The sequence below is a fragment of the Dufourea novaeangliae genome, unplaced genomic scaffold (genome assembly GCF_001272555.1).
Source record: "Dufourea novaeangliae isolate 0120121106 unplaced genomic scaffold, ASM127255v1 scaffold109, whole genome shotgun sequence".
Taxonomy (NCBI): domain Eukaryota; kingdom Metazoa; phylum Arthropoda; class Insecta; order Hymenoptera; family Halictidae; genus Dufourea; species Dufourea novaeangliae.
Genome location: NW_015373997.1, coordinates 355910 through 373399, shown reverse-complemented (window position 1 = coordinate 373399; position 17490 = coordinate 355910). Strand labels below are relative to the sequence as shown.

At 45.0% G+C, this 17490-nt stretch overlaps 1 protein-coding gene across 1 annotated transcript in view; it reads left to right on the top strand.

The window, feature by feature from the left end:
- Positions 1-17490, top strand: part of LOC107188010 (developmental protein eyes absent) — a 53042-nt gene that overhangs the window by 25765 nt on the left and 9787 nt on the right. Inside the window, exon 4 of the mRNA XM_015576226.1 lies at positions 13889-14145. Within this exon, the coding sequence (XP_015431712.1) occupies positions 13889-14145 (257 nt within the window). The remainder of the gene's footprint in view (positions 1-13888; positions 14146-17490) is intronic.

Here is a 17490-nt window from a genome sequence, read left to right as displayed (position 1 = left end):
AAGCTCGTGTTCTGGTTCATTCCTTCTTCAATACGCAACTGTATACTTAATACACATCGAAAGTTTCGCAGAAAAATGACGAAACTTCGTTACACCATTTCATTCCTTGGCGAGTATTATCCACCCCAGAATTTCTGAACCCTTTTTTCTGTTTCACCCTGTATATGTTGTATCTTGTTACTTTAAAGTCGAAGATATTGATATTAAACAGACCTATTTTTATCAATGCTTTATTTTTAGATAGAATACCTAAATTTCTCAACTGAAAACGTGGAGATCTACTTCACATCAGTAAAACTACAGATCCCTTGCTAACAATAGTTAGATATTAACCAGCGACAGAATTTAACGAACTGTTAAAACGAGCATGCACCGATGAAACACTGGGCGTTGAAGGGTTAACCCTTGAGAATTCAAGAAATTCTCAAATCTGTAAGAAAACATCACCGTATTGCAAATCTGTCATTGCAATATCGCCATGAAATGTATAGTTCAGTAGTTCCTAATGTTCATAGACATGGACAAATCGCGCTAGCACCCTTAGAAAATTGCCAATTAGCAAACCGAGACAGAGGAAAGATTCTTCGTCGCCGAAGATGTAAGACGAAGGCTGAAAGAGGCTAGAATGGTGGAAAAATAAGAGAAGAGAAATTGCGGATGGTACCGCGGCGGATTTCGGGAGGAAATATTGATAGGCTCGAGGTTCGGCTGCGGAGTCACGCTCGAGTAGCCGGCTCTCAGCCGAGGTCTATCTTGCACATACACACAAACACCAGAGCCTCTCTACTCTCTCCCTCTCTCCCTCTCTCTCTCTGCGTCCCATAGAATAGCGGGAGGTCTTTCCTCGTCGTTCCTTCTTGGTCGCACAAGTCTCAGGGGCAGATCGATAAGGAGCCGAGGTTCTCGCCCGAGGGCTTTACGCCGGGTTCACAGCCTCCTTCTCGTTTCCACGAGACGCAGCCCCGACCGACGACGTAACGGTCTCTCGCGTGTGCCTGGCCGTTTTCTTGCCCTTTCTTGCGGCTTCGATCAAGTCGATACCAAGGAATGACTCCCTCTCTCTCCGACTTCCTGTATCGTTCCGTTGGTAAATCCTCGACAAGCGAAGTAAAGATAGATTTCTGACTTTCCATGAAGAGTCAAATAAGGGTACGTAGATTTCCGACTTTGCATGAAGAGTCGAGCAAAAACACATGACGTCTTCGAGAGATACATTTCTGACTTTCCATGAAGAATCGATCTAGGTTATAGGACAGCTCCATCATAGCTTAATCGGCCCATCGTCTCCCTCTATTGTCCTCGCGCGATCTGCTTCGACGCCCGATTCATCCGTTCTGTCCCTCCATCCCCGTGAGTTTAATTCGACGTAATGACCAACGAAGGCAACAACAGTTGGTAGGAAATCTGTCGCGGCCGAATCTCGATGGAATTGTATCAATCTGTCATCACGCTCGCTTTCTCTCTCTCTCTCTCTCTGTCCCGATGAACATTGACGATGGGCCGGTTCGCGATCTGGCTCTTCTTGGTCGTCGGGGTATCGCGCGGGTCAATCTCCCGTGGAGGCACAACGGGGTCTAGTCTCTCTTTCTCTTTCTCACTTTTACTATATTACTTCCATATCATTTCGCACCCCCGGAACCTCCGAGAGCAGCGCGCGAGCAGCAGCCGAGAGCCATATGGCCGGCCCCGTTCACCGGCTACCGAGGGAACCAGGGGCTGGCCAATAAGATGGCTGCTACTTTCATGCCACTTTCGGCTTTCCGCTCGACGTCACTGCCTATCTCTCCCTGTTCATCTCTCCCGGTTATTAAATTACATCCCCATAAATAACGCCTGCCTGCCTACCGACTCGCTTATTTACCATTCCATCGACTCCGCGGGAGGAGAACCCCTCCTTCTACTCCGGGGCGGCTGACGAATCGGTATTCGTTGCGTGGCTCCTTCGCGATCGAGGGGATGAGGAGGGACCACCTTCTCGTGGCCCCTTTTTCTTTGCTCGCCGCGGGTATATATTTTATGGATAACGACGCGCGCGCCTCTGTACCGTGGAAATGTTTCCTCCTAGTATTCTTGCGGGTAAAATGTCTTGCTGGTAGACTATTTCTGCTTGCTGTTCGGTAAATTAAACGTCGACTGGCAGACTCGATGTTTACGGAAGGTTACAGATTAGATCGGTATACAAACTTAATACCTTTACGTGAATAGTAGCTCTTCAAAACCATTATGAATCTCTATGAATGAAAATAAAAAAAAATCCAAGGGATGACACTCTAACCCAGACCTGATCAAGTACCCTCGAAACAGAAGCTATTCCTAGACTTAACTCACTCCACGAAATTGGACGCAATTTAAATCCATCAACAGCTTCAGGATTCAAGCGTTATCCAAAAGGAGCAGACATCCATCGAGTGTTTCTCGCTTTAACAAGAGAGATGCCCCGCGAAGAAAGGGACGAGAATAAAGTACGACCCCCGTGTTTCCGGCGGTATGGTTAAAAGGTGCACACGCGGTTGGAGGGAAACAATATGGTGCCAGGCCGATGGTGGTGCCCGTGGTGAAGTTTCGTTAAAGCAGCCATATTTGCAGAACGAGCGAGCGAGATAACGGGCAGGATAGAGACCCCACCTACCTCATCCGTGGAGCACCCTCGGGGTTTGGGGGCGGAGGATCCGGTGATGACGCTCCGCGTCGGGAGAGCGTCGACGGTGGCGGCGGCGCGTATCCATAACCGTCCTTTGTCTGGATAACGCAATTATTACCGCGTTTCATCATACCCACCCGCCCTCGGCCGAAATTAGCCTCAAATGAAGTTACAATTACGGGTCCTCCGTGTCCCCCTTCCTTGCGTCTGGCGAACGAAGGGAAACGATACCGAAGGTGGGGTTGAGGGGTGGTGGGCAAATGTTGAAGAAGGAAAGAGAGAAGATGCTTCAGATGGGGGAGGGGTTGAACGTCGATTCGACAAGCAGGAACGACGACAACCACAACAATGACGGGGAAGACAACGATGAGAACGACCACCGTCGCTGCCGACCGAGATACGCAATCCAGGTTGCCGTGGAAACGTCAGAGGACAGACGGAACCGCAATGAAACCGGATGGCCGCCTACTCTGCCAGCCCATAATGCCACGGTCCCCTTTTGTTCTTGGCCCGAGAACTGGAATACCAAAGTTACTTGGGCACCGCACCGTCAAAATTGTCCCACCAAGAGCAACCGACACGGGCACCGCGTCGATCCTCTGTCTTGCGAACCTTTAACTCTTTAGGGTTAGGTGGGTTAAAAACTGTCCCACCTTTTGCCCCAACTTAAGCCCCTTTTGGGCCGTAAAAACAGTATTTACCATACAAGATTACTTCGTTCCCATAGTTGTTTATATCTTCCTTAGCTGTCGATTGAGATCCTATAACAACATCACAAAGTTCAAACGAAGGATCAAAGTTGAAGACAATATTAATGGAAGAAATAGTCAAGATAAATAAACAATGATTTATTATCCACTAGCTTCTATATGTTCCATCTAACCAGAATCTATATGTGTCATCGTGATGCAAGAAACGATCTAGCATGACCAACACGAAGGGCTGCATATCGCTAACGAGGAAAAGATGGAATTTCTATGTGCCGCGCACGATGACTCGCGGGAAACAGGCGTTTAATAGCTCGATGATGCCGTGTGATTGACAGTTAATGAACCGCACGAATATTCGAAGATTAATCGGCGATCTGCAATGAAGTAATCACGGCGAAGTTTAATCGAATATTATTGTACAGAGCGACCGCTAACGTAATATGCCTAGTAATCGAGCGTGGCACAAAATGGCGACGTCAGCTGCCGCGGCTCCATACACCGCCGTCGAGATTACGCCATACATAATCTCGTAGCAGTGCAATCTCATATTGCAAAAATACGATCCACTCCCGCTTCACCAATATATAAAACAATCTGACAAATATTTTAATTGGAATAGGCTGAAATTAGTAAAATTCTTTATTGCCCATCTGTGTATCTTTAGGTATTTATGTATATCGCGAAATAATATAATTACCTTTAAATAACTGATAACAATTGATTAAAAAATAATGTAACAATTACTAGATTTATTAATATATGTCTATAGAAGTTTGAAAAATAATTTCTAAATTGTTGAAAGAATAGAAATAATAATTTCTGAATATTCCAAAGAATGGAAAAATAATATCGAGGAGATATTTACAAGAAAATAGCGGCAGAAGTGTGATATTCAGAGATATTAATTCACCATGACACTAATCAAACTATTCTCTAATTCATACAAAACAACCGTCCTAATCGACAATCATAGGCGACCTCAGACTCACGAATCCGCCAATCCGATGAGCCAACACCGTCCCCAAAATTTGCATAGCCAAACAAACACTAGAAAAGATCCGAAGGGATCGACAGTCGATGACGATCCAGAGGGGATATTGGTTCATCAAGGGGGAGGCATAAATCTCGCCGCTTTCGAAACGTATAATAGCTTGTAGATAGACTATATCCTCTTGACTCTATATCCGAAGGGGGGTCGAGAGGTGTCGGCAAAAGGCGATACATTATAAATCGTGTGTTACATTGTGCTTAGAGGAATCCCCGTGACTGTTGACTCGCTGGTATCATTGTTGGGAGAGAGCATCTTTTGTCGCTAGTACGCCGGGAATCGCAAACAAACACACACAAACAGACGTCGAATCGACCCGTGAACACACACACACATACACATTCTACCACACGAGTATTCCGCCGTGGTCGTATGGTGTCACAGTTAATATAGTTGTGTATACGGAGCAGGCAGCTGCTGTTTGACAATGCGAGCCGGCGTCCCCGGATATAATAATATACTCGTCCTGGGTCGCGAAGAGAAGGGGAACACTTCATCAAAACGACCTAGGATGCGGTCCCGGGGTGTCATACCATCGTGCTCTGCTTTAATCCAACAGCCATATACCTGGGCAGCTCTCCACCGTGCACAAGACACACCCTCCGACAGAGGCACCATAGATACGATTATTCTTCCACGTCCACAACCAACAAAATTGTTATTTCTCTATTTACAGTAAATCATCCATGAGTGCTCGAAGGCTCTTCGGCACTGAACATTAAATATTTCACAATCATTGGCTACAAAATTTCCAGCTCTATCACTGTGCTAAAGATTACACCTGAGGATCACTTCTTGTCAGTGCCAAGGACCCTTAGAACACTCATCGTTGATTTACTGTAATTCCATTTACCTTCACACACTCTAACCCATAGGTTCCCAAAGTGAGCGCTGAAGAGATCTGGGACAGCAAGGGTTTTAATTTATATTCTTTATTTACGCTTCCATTACGCTTAGAAATTGTGATAATAGAGATGGACCCAAAAAGATTGGGAAACTACGCTCTAACCTAAGGTAACGTTGTTTCCCCAATTTCGTGGAGAAAAAAGATTCGTTCGGAATAACACGTATGACGACCCAGAGAAGGATGTCCAAACCGTCGATTATTACCTATAACACACACCACTACCTCGGCGAGTGCAGTGGCAAAAATAATTAACCCCCTGGAAGACAGTCACTGGCAACAGAAACAGAGTGAAAGATCTGATCTCGTCCTCGGGTAGCAGCTTTTGTTCAAGAATCACACCGTGGCTGTACCGTAGTAAACGCGGCAAGTACAGCACGCTCTCGAGGTATATTACAGCCTCTCGAGAGGTGGCGGAATATCAGGATACACCTTTTCCAGCCATTGTGTGCCTCTGAAGGGCGTACAATGGCCGTGGAAGCGAGTCCCGTATTGTGTCTACTGCTCGACGGAATAGTTCTGCGAGTCTCTCTCCCTTTCCCTCTCTCTCGATCTTTCTCTTGCCAGAGACCCTCCTTCACTCCTCCCTGACGTCTCCCTGGCCCCGTTTTCCATCTTGTCTCTCTTTTCTTGACTCCAGGGTCTAAAAAGGGGAGAAGCGACCGAGCATCTGTCCCAGAGGTAGACCCTCGAAAGCCACCTGAAATCCCCCCGCAATCCACCCCGGGAAGGATATAATGGGACGTAATAACTTTAAAGTCCGCGTTAGCGCCGCGAATGAGCCGGATTAACGGGACTCGGAAAACCGTAATCGAGTGAGATCAGACTCACGCTAGTCACCCGACTACCGATGCTGGAATCGACTCGGTCGGGGAGCAACCACGAAGTTCGAGAACGTCGTCGATTAAAATTTCTGTGGAAGCACCAGGAACTGGTTGCTGGTTTATTTCACGATTTTGTGGTTTTCAAAGCGGTTTGGATGCTTTGGACGAAGTATTAGAGCTGAACGAGGTTTTAGTTGGGGGTATAATTACAACTATCTAAAAAGCAGATGCTTTAAAAGACTTGTATATAGGGGTTGGACAGTTGATAGATGAAATTGTTACACAATTGTTGCAAGTGAGAAATTAAGGGATTCATTTTTTTGATAGGCGTGACCTTACTTATAGATTGTGCACTCCTACAGAAGTGGTGTAGAATAGACGGGCGAAACATTATTTCGTAATGTCAAAGGTAGAAGGGGTTATACTCATCACAAAAGTGCAAGAAGTGGTCTATTAAGAGTTTTGTAAAGATTGCCTATTGCTGAATGGTGGATGTTTGGAGGACCCGGTGTTAACTTAGCGTAGAAACTATTTCTAAGTTTATTTTCCGAGACGACTGTGTGTGTGTGTGTGTGTGTGTGTGTGTACTGATTATAACATAAGATCGATTATGAAAGAAGGATAAGTTGAGAAGAATGTACGCAACTCATCCAGAGTTTCCAAGTTTCGCTCTTTACCCCTATGTCTTCTTTCCTATCTTCTCACCCACAGTCTTACCTCTTCACCACTTACACATTCCTACATCTTCCTAAAAATCTTTCACCCAAAATCCCCCGAATATACAGTAAACTCCCCGTCATCTTCACCTCCGTAACCAACAACTGTTCATTAACTCGAGAACCAGCCGTTACACTACAAACTTTTTACTATCCCCACGAAAATCAGACGAAAGATAAATCAGCCCCAATAGCTGGAAAATTTCTCGAAAAGACCCCGCGATAAGTCGAAGGGACAAGACGGGCCTGCTTAATCCGTGGAAATTAACCCCGATCCACGCCAGAAAATTTAAGTCCTCCCAGTCACCAGCCGAACTGGTGAGGAGCTGAACTGTCAGAGGGGTGGCTGGTACCAGCGGCGGAGTATATCGGCGAAATGCGATAAAGTTCGCGTAGAGGTAATTTGAGTATAAAGTTTTATTCGCAATAATTTAGCCAGCACGTTGGAACGGGGTCTGGGCTGGGATATAAGAAGAGTGTGGAGGTGGTTAAGGGGGTCGTGGAGGTGCTCCAGCCCCCTCCAACCCCCTAAGGGAAGCGTGCAGGAGCGCGGGTCATATATTTGATGGGATACTTGGCATAAAGTCGCGCATAAAAGTAATGCCAACATTAAAGTTTGTGGTTCCAGAGCCGTGGCACGGGTGAACCCATCCTCTCCCTCTCCATGCCACCGTACACCACCGACTATTCCTACAGTCGAAATCGTCTTTGCGTATCCTACGGGGTTTTACGCTGGGCCTGGAGAAGCGAGGGAGTGTCTTAAAGTATCGACCTAAGAGATACGTCAGGCCGTCGTTATGCTTCGTATGGGGATGAAATCGCGCGTTAGAAACCCTGTATTATGATTGAGTTTCGATGGAGATATGTGTAATGTAATCCTCGAATCGAGAGTCTTCAATTGAATTCAGAGTTTTAGAAGGATAGCACGTTAATGAGGTGTGGACTGCTCGGTTGAGTTCTACAGGGTGATAAAAACGGAATCGGTCTCTAGAACAGTACTTTTACGTGAAGTGATGACAGGAGAGTTTAATTAGTGATACTCCTGTGGATTCAATTTTACGTTTGTATTGTAATTTCCCCGCGTACGTAACCGTAACGATGGAATTCATTCAGAAAAATATGTGATTGGGTTATACTGTGTGGACCATGGAACATGATCAGCTTAGATTACACTGCGGATTTTTATGCAAAAATCACGTTTAGAAGGTTGCTTATAAAGACAAAAACAAAAATAGAAATTTCTTTCTTCCCGTAACTATCTTATTGGATTCGAAAGAAAATAGAGAACTCGTTGCATCTGACGAAAGTTTTCTCCTTCATTGTATTTCACCATTTGACTATATCAATATTTATATATTTCCCTTACAATCGAATAACCATCACAAAGACGTCTGTCTGGACCATCCGCAAGGTTTACAGAGCACAGTTCAGAAAAAAGAGGATTCGAGCTATTTAAAAATCCTTTCGTTTGATCGCGATTTAAACGGCATAGAAACGGCAACCCATACGCTCGAAACGACGGCCAAGGAAAAGTTGACTTTGGATTGTGGGGTGGGTTCCGGCGGCACTTTCGGGGGTGGATAGTCGAGCAGTTTAGTTCAGGAGTGGCCGTTGGGGAACGATCTGACGGCGCCAAGGGAGGCATAGCTTCTTCCCACGTGGCACCCTCGACACGCTCCTACCCTCATAATTCTGCTCGGTCTTCCTTCGGGCGCCACCTCTGGTTTTCTCGGAGGCGTTGTAACCGTGGGAGCAACGGAGAACCAGAGAGGAAAAGCTCCATCCTCTGTCGCACCCGCGAAGGATTGGCGAGGCTCTGTTGGAGACCCCCCTCATACCACCGCTGAATGGAAACCGCCATGTGATTTTCCAGCAGCGACAGTATCCAACCCTCTTTCTGTTTCACGGCGGAGTCGCGAAGCCGCAATAAAGCCTGGGAGTGGTTGCTCGGAGCTCGTCCACGGTGAGCAGAAACACGTTCCGGCGATTAAGACGTAGTTCGTCGATAACTCCCCGAACCAAATAATGATAATAATACATCTATATTGCACGAGAATTTCTGAGAGTATCAAAAACCTGAGATAATACGTGGGCGTAGCCAGGGGGTCAGGGGGGATTTGCTATAATTGCTCCCCCCCCCCCCCTGAACGGAAAAAAATCGGATTTGCACTACTTTAGAAGAAAAAAATTGGACTTTGCCCCCCTCTTCCCGGAGGAAAAATATTACTTTGTCCCCCACCCTCTGATTGATAACATGGCTATGCCTATGAGATAATAGGAGATGATAATAATCGGCTGTGTAAATGAGATAGAATGAAAATTCTTATCGACAATTGTTACTCAGATCAAATTACACATCATAGGGAAATGGCATAGTTGCCACTGAGAAATTAAGGGATTAATTTTGTTTTAAAGACATTACATACCTGTTTATGTTGCGAGTTTATCGTGGGCCGAGTTGAACATTGGGTTGAAACGACCGCCTTAGGACAGCTACTTCTATCCTGAAAAGGATACGCAGTGAAGGTGGTGTTGCAGCGAAAAAACACACCGGGGCTTGGCCGGAACAGTTTATTGTTGAGAGTCTTAACAATGTTCCACGAAAACACGAGTACCCTCGGTGGACACTGGAGAGCCGCGAAGTGGTGGTCGAGAGTGCCGTATACGAAAGATTTAGGCTATCACGAAAATCGTTTACACTAATCGCCGATTTTCACCACAATTATACTTGAGCGTCGAAAGCGATAAACATAACACGTGTAGTGTTGCGATAATTAACGCACGAGTTGAAAAATGAGAAGTTTGTTAAGGTCTACAAAGGTTCACGACAAAACGCTCGGCGAGCAACGAACTTTCTACTGGTTTTCGTTCAAAATTCGATAGGATTTTTCAGAGACGCATCGGATTGGTTCCACGAATATCGATCACCGCAAAAACTATCGATAGATGATCGATATGTCGGACAGAGTTGCGCAGAGGACGTAAATACGCTCACGCACGCGCTCTAGCGCACCACGGTCGCGAAATTCAGGGACGAAACTAGCAAATTGGCGTTGGGCGTACGTAATCGTTGACAGGCTCGCTGTATGGTGCGAGAGCGCCCTGTCCTATTTACTTTTTATGAACGCGTCTCTTACCTTTTCATTCCGAAACAACAGCTAAAGGTGATGTGAAATACACGGCCGAAATATTATTTCTTAATTACAAAGGTGAATCAAGTAGTACTCACCACAAAAGTGAAAGAGGTAGACAGTATGAATAAATACCTAAAATATTAGTATTACCAATGGCTACGTGTTTTTATAGTATTAAAGTAAAATTCACATAGACAATAATTTTACCGACAATAGTTTCCAAGGGTTAAATATGATACGGAAAGAAAGATATTTCATTGTTTCCGGGGATGAAGTGAAATAACAATGAACAGAGGTCGCTACGTCACGAGCCTATCCATGTAATATGGAGTGAATAGTAATCAAAGTGAAAGTTTTTAAGCCTCCGACTCTAGAAAGTAGTTACCACAATACATTCAAAATCACAGAAAATGTAAGTAGACGTACAAAAGACGACTATGATCGTCTCTCCCTAACCAAAGTCGTAAAAACAACAATACCGAAGAATGATCAAAAAACAGAAATATTTTTCTTCTCCAAAATCATTCCTCTCTCCCAGATCGTGTGTACGCAATCACCTGGAAGTAATTCTCTCGACAATTATAATATCGATGTTGATAAAAACTCAGGTGTTCGAGCACGCTGAAATTAAATAGACTGCGTCCAGTATAAATTTCACGGGGTAAAAGTTACATAAATCATGCAACGTGTTGCGCCGAATCCGCTAACGGTCGTTAATACTTATAAATGCATCGATAACGAACCAGTACACATCGAGCCCGATGCTAATTAGAAAGACGGGTGAACGGCTCCCCGGACCCGATGGATTTTCAACGAAAAACCTCCCCGGTTTATTCGACCTCTCGAAATAAACACGCCCGTGTGGCAACGGTTCGCACCATCTGTGCAACGATAAAATCTGCACCTGTTGTACGAAACACTCACCTCTGGCTCAGCGTCTCGTTACGCTTATTAGATCGTCGATCGCGCGCATTATGCCCCGTCGCTCACGGCCCGTCGCGTTTTAGCAAGTTTTCACGGAAGCCACGCGCGCTGGATTTCCATCGTTCACGGACTGGGTCTGGCTTTCGACCAAAGCTACGGTATTCTTTCGTTATACGCCGTTTTAGATCCCCTTTGATCCGAACATTCGGGGGACAACACGGTTCGAATCACTTGAACGCTAATGGAGGTCTTATTAGAGCTGCAGGCGAAGACTTAATTGGACGACGAATCTTCCGAAATATAAGAAAACGTGTTTGAGCATATGTTGCAGATAGGACCCTGACTGAATTGTTTTTAAGAGTTATTAACCCTTACTAAAGTTTTCATTGAGGCTGAATCTTATAAGATTTTCGAGTAGAAAATGCCGAATTACTGATTGTGCAAATTCTATTACAGGAACATAAATTTGGATCGTTGTCTGATATTTCATTATTTTAACCCGTTAACGGTGGAAATGTATAACTCTTTGATCTCTTTATTCTAATAAAAGAAATATATTTTTCAATTTTTATAGCAAAAGGTACTTCATTTTTTCACATGACGTGTATACTCGTCAAACACCATTAAAGGGTTAATCTATTAAAACCTGTAATAAATTTCTACTTTTCTAAATGTATATATATCCGAATTTATCTACAAACATTCTAAAATAATTTTACATTGTTTTATTCGAACGGGTCACTACTTTAGTAGATGAAACCTCGCTGAAGAGTCGATCGATTCGAACACAATAATGTAAAATTTGTTTAGAATGTTCGTAGATTAATAATAAAAAAAAATAAATAAAATAAATACTATGTTTACGATAAGGTGTACCGAATAATTCAGGTATTCATAGCTCGTTGTTGGTGTCAACGTAGCCCGGAGCGGGCAGAACGTTCCCATTGAGATACCCCCGGCAGAACAACGATTTAGGATCCTCGGTGCTCGGCCACCCCCAGAGTCTAACCCTGATAAGGATCGTTGCTAATTGTTGCGAATTGCCGAAGGTGGCGAACGAACCAGGGAGATTGGGCAACAGGTGTCATCTGATTGATCGCCGTAGCTCGCACCCCCACGATTACCTAGCCCGCAAACACATCCACGACAGAAACGGAGGACTTAATGTCGATCCGTTACGCGCCGACTCGTCCCGATGAGAAATCACTCGGCCATTCTACATACGTAACGTTCATCGAAGGAGTTACCGATTGGTATCACTAAATCCACCAGAAACGGATAAACACATATAATATACTATACGGTATCGAAAGTTTCGAACCGATTTTCTGATGATTGACCAACAATGTCAGTCCTTTTTCCTGGTCTATACGAAGAAAATGTGATGTTTAGTAAAAATTATATATTTTAGGCCACTTTTATTACCGTAAATTGCGGTAACTTTGACTCGGTCAAGGATAACTTTGTCCCAAAGTCAGAAAATGATCATGTCCGATTTTGTAGCTATTCTGCGTGAAATATCTTTTCACGTAACAAATCACCTTAATTCAACAATTTGCAGAGCACCAATCTCCGTCAAACATAGAAAAAATTCCCTCAAAATTCAGACTTTCATGGAAATATTGAGGACACAACGGCGGTCTACCCTACAAAAGAACTCCAAGACACGTTTCTCGATCGATCCCCAAAATCAGCCCTCGCTTCACGTTTCGCTGAACGCGTCTTTCGGTAGCGGTACCGGACGACTTCCGGGCAAGCCCCGTGGGGGCGTAGCCGTTGTCGATCGGCGCCTCTCGACGTTTAACACCAGCTTCTATCCGCCACGCGTGTATACGGTAAACTCACGTCGAGATTAACAACGATGGGTCATGAATATTCGCCCGGGATAATTGATACCGACGGCTGACCATTGAAAACAGCACGCACAATATATCATGGGTAATAAGCGGTCGGAGTACTGGATGACCGGATGGCTGCTCGAAAGACGAACGAAGAGGAACTGAGGAAGAGTGATAGAACTTCGTTATAGCTGCCTGATGTCCACGGCGACTTCTTGATGCGATTATGATACAGCAGGCTGTTCCGTGGAGTCACGTAGCTTATTCTGTATCGAAGACGGAGAACCGATCCGACGGGGGCCCCGTCCGTAACAATGGCGAACGACATACGAGTCCTCAACACGTATACACTACTTTAGTGTATACTCACGCGTATACACTACTTTAGTGTATACTCACGCGTATACACTAAAGGGAACGTTAAGAGCACGACGCGTGGTGGTGTTGCGTTGCGTGCGTGTGCACCGACAGGCCACGGTAGGTGCGCATGGGGAATGATTGTGCGCGAACTGATCCGCGTAATCGTAATTAATCATCCCGTAACCCTTGACACCCGAGGATATCGGTATCTGGTGATTTCTAGTCATCGTTGGGTAAAATCACGGTGGAAACAGGTTGTGAACCGGTGACTTCGATGCAGAAAACCCGAGAGGATGTCTAGCTTTTTGTATTGTTGTGCAGAAAATCCTAGAAGGCGAGCGCTTTTTTTGTGATATATTTTGTGACATGAAACTGAAAATTAATACTCATGGTGGAGCATTGTATCTAGACTGTGGATGTTTAGGCAGTTACAACGTTTCTTAACTGAAAAGTTCAATAAAATGAAGGTTGCAAAACATCTGAGAAAATGTATTATGGTAACGTCTTAATCATCATTATAAGACTGATTTTGACTGCTTTAGTAGTTCTACTATTAAAAGTCTATCTATTCACTAAATATCAATACAGTCGAGAAATTAAACGCATTATCCCACTAATTTACATTTCCTCTTTACTCCTGCATACACATGATTCGTCCCCCGGTAATGTCCACAAGTCCAGAAACGCCCCAACATAATTTCCCTTCCTTTATGCACACGCGTATGTTCAGAGGAGATCTTCTTTCAATGACGAAGTAACTCTATACACCCGGGTTCCTATTGTCCGCAGGATCGTGAGGAACAAAGCGGCGGAGAAGGCCAAACACGCGCATCAGCAACAGCAGGCCCAGCAGCAGCAAGGTCAGCAGCAAGGTCAGCCAGGATCAGGTGGTTCCGTCTCGGTGATAGCCCATGCACCTGCGACGGCGGCGGGTCATCCGGCCGCGACCGCTCCCAACGCTTACAGCATCAGCGGCATCCTGGGAATCCCGGCCCACCATCAGGATCCGAACGGCAACAGCATCAAGAGGAAACGTACCGACGACGGTGAGTCACTGAATTCTTCCGTGTCGATGATCCCTCGACCCGTAGGGACAAACCGATACCGTCAAGGTATCGATACTTTTACTCATAACTTGAAAAACAGTATCGATGTCTACTTAGTGTCGCATCAAACGTATATCGATACGTACTTGTATCGAAGGAAAATGAATACACAGTTCCATTTTTTTTAAATATAATACACTTTAACCTGAGTCGAGCAGAATTTTATTCGAATAATAATGGGTATGTGTAATAATAGTGACGTAGAGTAAATAATAGTGAAAGCTGCTGTATCTAAGAACGTCATCCTCGACTTTAAATGGTTACTGGAATTAAATAATTGTTTGCCAAATATCGACTCATTGCAAAATTGGAATTTATATGTTTAAACAATTAAAAATGAAGAAGTACTTTTTTTATCCTTTATTCGTTATTCGGAACTCTTTATATCTAAATAGCAAATTTGCCCATCTCTGATCTTAACGAAGATATATATTGTTAACGAACAGAACATTTATTAGCAAAGTGATATAACTGAACGACAATCACCTTCAGATTCATCAGCTTCCATATCGACTATTCACTTGTATTTACTCGGATCGGTTCATCCCTATCAACCGAACCCCGTTGATACGAGAGCTGCCGCGATCCTCCTCCTCCTCCGCCAATCTTCTTCGTTCCGCTGACGATGACTCCTCGTAATCGTGTCACGGATTAATCCCGTAGGGAACCGAGAGACGACATGCAGAAAAACCAGATCGTTCGAAGAACAATCATACGGTGTTCGATCTATAGCGATGAGACAGAGTGGGGGAAAAAAAACGCTCCTGGGGGTACTTACATAAACCGGAGATCGGATCGCGAGGCAACCACGGCTACATTTCACTCACAATAGTTCGGGGTCGTTACATAAGGTGAAGCAAGAAACAAGATATCACTTGTTGGATCGAGCCCGTTACAGCCGAGTAAATCGGCGCCGCGAGTTTCGTCGGTTCGCTTGCAGAGGATCGAGAACAATAGGGGAAGTTGAAGCCCCGTGGTTTTCCGGAAAACCGGGTCGAACGATGCTCCTCTGACTGAGGAGAAGAGGATCGTGTCCTGTTGAATTTCTGAGATCTTATTGTCCCAATCTCGCTCTTGGAATTCGAGGGATCTTATATAACTGGCGGGTACAAAAGGGTCGGCTGGATCGTTATCTACCAAGAGACGGTATCCGAGGAGATCAATCTTTAACAATGGTGTTACTTGAAATGCTATTTCGGTCGGTGGTTAGCTTATCGGAGGGAGGGATATTGTAGTACAGGGTAAACAGTTTCTAATCTGATTCAAAGGAGATTCCCATCCAATCATCTTGTTTGCCAGCAATCGAGCGACTTGATGCTCTTCTCGCCGCCGATCCCGGCCAAGATTAGCCCCGGCGCACAGGACAAGGTTATCAGTCAAATGTCGGACGGCACGTGCCGCGATTCATTCTGCTGTCATTGCGTGAATAACGTGTCCCGAAATATTCCCGACACGTGCCGGCCGTGCACGTGACCCTACGCTCCGACCAGGAGAGAAACTCCAGAGTTGCGTTACGCGCATACGCGTGGAATGATGCCCGAAGCAATTGACTATTAATTTTTCGAGGTGCGAATAAGGTCGACGACCGAGGGGCTCTTCTGTCTCGGTTGCCGCCGAATCGAATTTCTCCGCTCCCTTTACTTTTATTCTAGGACTTCTGACTCCTGGATACAACCGTCGCGCCCTGCAGCCCTTCGGTCACGTGTGATTTTGTAGGATCAGCATCGATTAGTCAGACGTAAAGAATATAGTCAACTAATGAGTTTTCGAAGGCTCCTCGGTCCTGAGTGTTCAGACGTCATCCCTACCACTGGGGGTATCCCTATGGAACCAGTCAAGCTCCCAATGGAAGGGATAATGTTGAAAACGGGTCTAGAATTCTCCACAGATGGAATCAATTTGCTCCCCATGCAGGCCAAAAAAGGATTGAAATCTACGGTTTTCCCGCATAAATGTGTTAGCCATTAGGCAAAAAGAAACAAACGACAGTTCCCTCGATAGGTGTCCTGTGGCTCCCGTCCTATATAGTGCTGTTCCACGTTTTTTTTTTCATCAAATTTCTGCGCCTGTACCGGTCACAATATATTACGCTCGTCCACCGCAGCCAGGCAATAGTGATCGGGCACCGTCGTGCTCGTTGAAATTCCAGCCGGTTAAAAGGTGCCCGCCGCCGCGGTGGATACCATCGATGATCTCCCTGGAGGACAGAGGGAGGGAGACTAATGTGTCGTTGGGTACCGGATAGAAGCCGGCTTGTGGTCTGTGAAGTTTATAATCTAATACGCGTAACCCCTACTCGCGGCCGCAAAACACTGAGTGCTCTCGCCGCGGACGCGACCACTTTTGCGACCGCGTATATCGCCGCTCTCATAATCCGATTATATCGAATTACTCGCGTACACCATCGGCATCGCTCCACTCGCCGCGTACGAATCGATATACCCAGCCGACACGAAACACACGTCCCATAGGACTGTATGTATGATCGAGGACACGCAAATGATCCATGGTACGATCCTTCTATACTATAGTGCAGGATCAATATTTTTGGATAAAAACGCTTAACTGTATTATTTGAATCATAAATAACACGTGAAGCCTTGAAAATGCTCATTTTACAGCTATTTTAGGCCTAAGGCGCGTTTCAGTCGTCTTCAAGGCGCCTATGATTTTTTTAATTCGTTGTAAACTTTTATCTCGTATCATTCAGGAATGGACAAGATAAATATAGAAAACGATTTTCCCATGAAACTCATGTTTCAGATTATAATTTATGCTAATGAAAATTCGATGAAATCGTGTCGGTGAAATGATCGTCGATAAAATGATTTTCGATGAAGTAAAACTAACCCCATGGGAACACAATGGTAATTGAAATCAGAAAAAATTTTTGATAGATTCGATTATTTTCTATCGACTATTAGAAATTTCGATGTTCAGGGGCAAAAAAGAAGTGTTCCCGCTTCGTTTTTCATGCTTGGAGGATACCAGGGAAATCAATTCGAAATGAATTCGTTACGGTACGGTAATGTCCACGAATCACTGACCGTCCACGGGTTATTTATGGGTTCTGGAAAGTATCGAAGACGTGTAGTCCCCGGGAATCCGAAGAATCCCCGGGGCTTATTACGAATTTACGAACAACCTCTCGAGGGAAGCATTGCAATCTATCGGGGCTGTTTGTTGTCGCGTTACATCTGCGCGCATTTTGCCCTCGTGCGGAATCCAAAAGGCCGAGCGCGTTGTGCTCCCCCATCCCTATATATATATATAGTATACACTACG